At 54.3% G+C, this 3590-nt stretch overlaps 1 protein-coding gene across 1 annotated transcript in view; it reads left to right on the forward strand.

Annotated features, from left to right (window-relative positions):
- The window catches only part of ELL (elongation factor RNA polymerase II), an 80226-nt gene that overhangs the window by 49205 nt on the left and 27431 nt on the right, over positions 1 to 3590 (forward strand). Inside the window, exon 2 of the mRNA XM_010847281.1 lies at positions 1682 to 1729. Coding sequence (XP_010845583.1) covers positions 1682 to 1729 — 48 coding nt within the window. The remainder of the gene's footprint in view (positions 1 to 1681; positions 1730 to 3590) is intronic.

Genomic DNA, 3590 nt, shown 5'->3' on the forward strand with positions numbered 1-3590 from the left:
ATTCCAGGCAGCAGTCTGACCATGGTTTAGGGGGCAGATCATCTGGTCTCGAGCCTGCCGTGAAGAGAGCCTGGCCCCTGTCTCAGCAACGCAGTAGCCCTTGCACCTGCAGGGGCTGGAGGACATGCTGTGTCTGCCCTTGTGGCAGTGAGGCGTGATGTGCTTTGAAAGTGTGGGGTGCGGACTCCCCCTGGCCCAGTGGTTAAGACTCCATCTTCCAGTGCACAGTACGTGGGCTCGATCCTTACTGTAGGGGGCACGGGTCAGGGGCTAAGGCCCCCAAGATAAAATAAATCCTGACATTCTTTCTCAGATTTAAAAAAAAATTTAAAAATGTTTTCAGTCTTTCTCAAATTAAGAAAAAAAAAGTGTGGCTGGCTTCTGGGGTGTCTGATTCTGTGGAGGTGAGTGCCGGAGCTGGGTGTGACCGCTCAGGTCTGCTCCAGGTGCGTGAGTGAAGTCTTTGGAGACTCTTGGCCAAAGGGGAGGCTCCTGTAAGCCAAGCAGGGTGAGCGTGTGGCCCCCATGGTCCAGCCTGGCTGAGCGCGGTCCCCCTCAACTGTGGACGCCTGCCCGGCGGTCTGACAGGTCAGAGGCACTGAGAGGCCAGCCCGCCCGCTGCTTGGCTCTCCCCCGTGTGTGCAGCTGCTCTGCCCACCCTGGGCCCGTGGTGGGCCTGACATTCTGGGTGCAGAGCAGACAGACAGTCACTGCAGACTGGACCTGGGGTCCAGGTGGTGGGGCCTCCCTTACACCTGGGGGCTCTGGGGCGGAGGCCTGAGAGGTGGGCTCTATTGAAGACTGGCGAGCCCAAGATCTAGGCTGCCGTGTGGAGGAAAGCTGAGGAGAGCTACAGGCCCAGAGGCTGATTTGGGCCCTGTGGGTTTGAAGATGGAGGGGAGGGGGTCGTCGTGACGAACCAGCACCACCCTGTGGGGTGAGGTCTGCTACACAGAAAGTGCCAAGGGCCCAGGATAAATGAGAAAGAGAAGTGTGACCCTCTGTCTGGATCCGTGTTCTTTCTAAAATTCCACCAGAAGGCTGATCTCCGAATAGCTAAAGCTTAAATTAGTAGAGTTTTTTGGTGTATTTTTTTCCTGTGACATTTGGAAATTCCGCCGCCCCAAGCATAGGGACAAGCTGCTCTGAAGCTGTGACGTGGGAGCTGGGCAGGCGTTGGGCTGTGTCCTGTCAGGGCCTTGGGGTGGAGGGCATCACCTCATCAGCCTGCCTCCTGGTGGGCGGTGCTCCCCGCGCACAGTTCTGTTCAGCGTGGAGCGCCCCTGGGCGGGGTGGCCTGGGCTGGGGCTGGTTTGCGGGAGGATGGTGAAGCGCTGCGCGTTGCCTCTCAGGCACCGTCAGCCCTGGCCCCTGGGCCATCTGAGGAGCTCTTACTGACCGTCAGAACCCTGCTTCGGTGACTCTTCCTGTCATTTTCAACACGTGTAGTTTATTCTTTTCACCTCTCCTGAAAACACTGTCTTTATCCTGCTCCTTATATGACTGGGAAGTGAGTCTTTGGATTTCCAGGTATCTTTTTTTTTTTTTTTAGACTTTAAACTTTTTATTTAGCCGATTAACAATGTTGTGGTAATTTCAGGTGAACAGTGAAGGGACTCAGCCATGCACAAACATGTTCCAGATATCTTCATTGACATTTTCCCATTTTGCTTTTTTGCAGGATTCTGTTTCACTGAGACCTTCGATCCGATTTCAGGGAAGTCAAGGGGTGAGTCTTTTTTTGGTCTTAATCATACTTATTTAGAATTGTGGCTTGCTGGGCACAGCAGCCCGTTGGGAGCAGTGTTTTGGCCCCATCCCCCTCTGTGCCAGGCAGGGCCCTCTGCTGAGCCATGGTCTGCCTCTCGTCGTCTCCAGGCTGGCCCCATGGCTGGGGCCACATCAGTAGGCCCTCTGTGGGCTGAAGGCAGCTCTTCTGTCCAGCAGTTCCCGAGTTTCCCCACTTCCTGTCGTTGCCAAACTCCTGTTCTGACTTGATCTTTGTGCTGATTGGAAACTATGCCCCCTGAGCCCAAGTGAACCTGGAAATGTGCCCGCCCCCAAGGGCGGGGCGCTTCTCTCTGTCGGTGGACCTAGGACCACAAGTATTTAACTTTTTAGTACCGGGAAGTATACAAACTCAATATTCCAGTTTTTTCGTGAAAGATACTTGATCATAAATGACCATCTTACAGAAAAATTGAGGAATGGGAGAAAGGGCACGTTGTCCATAATCCTTGCCACCCAGGTCCTAGGACCCATATCATCCACCCACTAAAGATGCTTTGCAACACTTTAGTTTTTTTCCTAGTCTTTATTGCAGGTCTTTTTTTTTTTTTTTTCTTTAAATCTGAAGAGTTGCCACACACGTATAAGTCAGTTTCCACCTGATAGCCTGCTGGCTTCTTTCAGAAGCAGGGAGATCTGTAGGTTTCGCCCCAGGCAGGGTGCTCCAGAGAGATGGAGCCTTGAGGAGATAACATGTCTGCAAGTGCAGATACAGCGATACCAAGAGATATATTGCAAGACGTTGACACAGGTTTGTGGGGCTGATGAGTGTGAATTCCATGGGGCAAGCAGGAAGCTGGCCCCGAGGTTCATGGGCGAGCTTCCTCCTCATCAGGAAAGCCTCAGTTTCCCTCTTAAGGCCTTCCACTGATTGTATGAGGCCTGCCCAGACCTGGTCATGGATTTACTGCGTCTACAGAGTACCTGCACAGCACACCCAGGTTACCTTTTATGGAGTCACTAGAGGCTGTGGCCTGGCCAGGGGAACACCATCACACCAAGACCAGTCAAGGTTAACGAGATGCCCTTAAAGGCCCCAGGGCACACGCCCTGCCCTGTGCCTTCTCTGGGGCTTCCATACCTTCTTCGGCCCTGGCCGCCTGCTTCTGCTTTTTCCCCTGAGATGTTTCCCCAAGGGGCAGGGCCGGCTGGGCTTGCTGCCAGACTGGCCCAGTGGCGCCCTCTTGTGGCCCATGGTCACAGTGTGCCCATAGCAGCTGTGGGAAGATGAGGAAGCCAGGCACAGATTGCCGTTCTTTTATCCGTGAGCAGTGCTTTCTAGTCAGCAAGACACCACTGGGATGCTCATAGAAGCGCAGTGAGGGTCTCCTGGGCTTTACGCTCTGTCGCCCAAATTCCTGTGCCAAACTTAAGAGCCACGTCCCAAGAAAGGGCCCCTGCCTCTGAATTGAGAATTGCGCTTTGCCCACATTTTTTTCCTTCTGGGCATTCTCATGTGTCATGGACTTCCTAGAAGGTTCTGAGGGTGTGGAGGCCGTGTGCTACAGCCAGGAACAAGCCAGGCCGTGAGTCTCCACTAAGAGGCTCTTCCCTGGGTGGGACCGTGTTTCTTTCCCAGTTCGCTGTGAAGGACCACGCGCTCGGTCTGCCCCTCCTGACCTCTGGGCCTTGTCCTGGGTATTAATAGACCATGAACGTTCCTCCACGCCAGGTGTGAGAGGCCTGGCCTGGGGCAGGTGCACAGCAGATGCTGTCGTGGTCACTCGGAGCAGTGGAGGAGGAGGCAAGACCCTTGCACTCTGCTCCCAATTCTCCTGGTCGTGCCCTCCAGCATCGAAGTT

This window comes from Bison bison, unplaced genomic scaffold (assembly GCF_000754665.1).
Source record: "Bison bison bison isolate TAMUID 2011002044 unplaced genomic scaffold, Bison_UMD1.0 scf7180017864248, whole genome shotgun sequence".
NCBI lineage: Eukaryota > Metazoa > Chordata > Mammalia > Artiodactyla > Bovidae > Bison > Bison bison.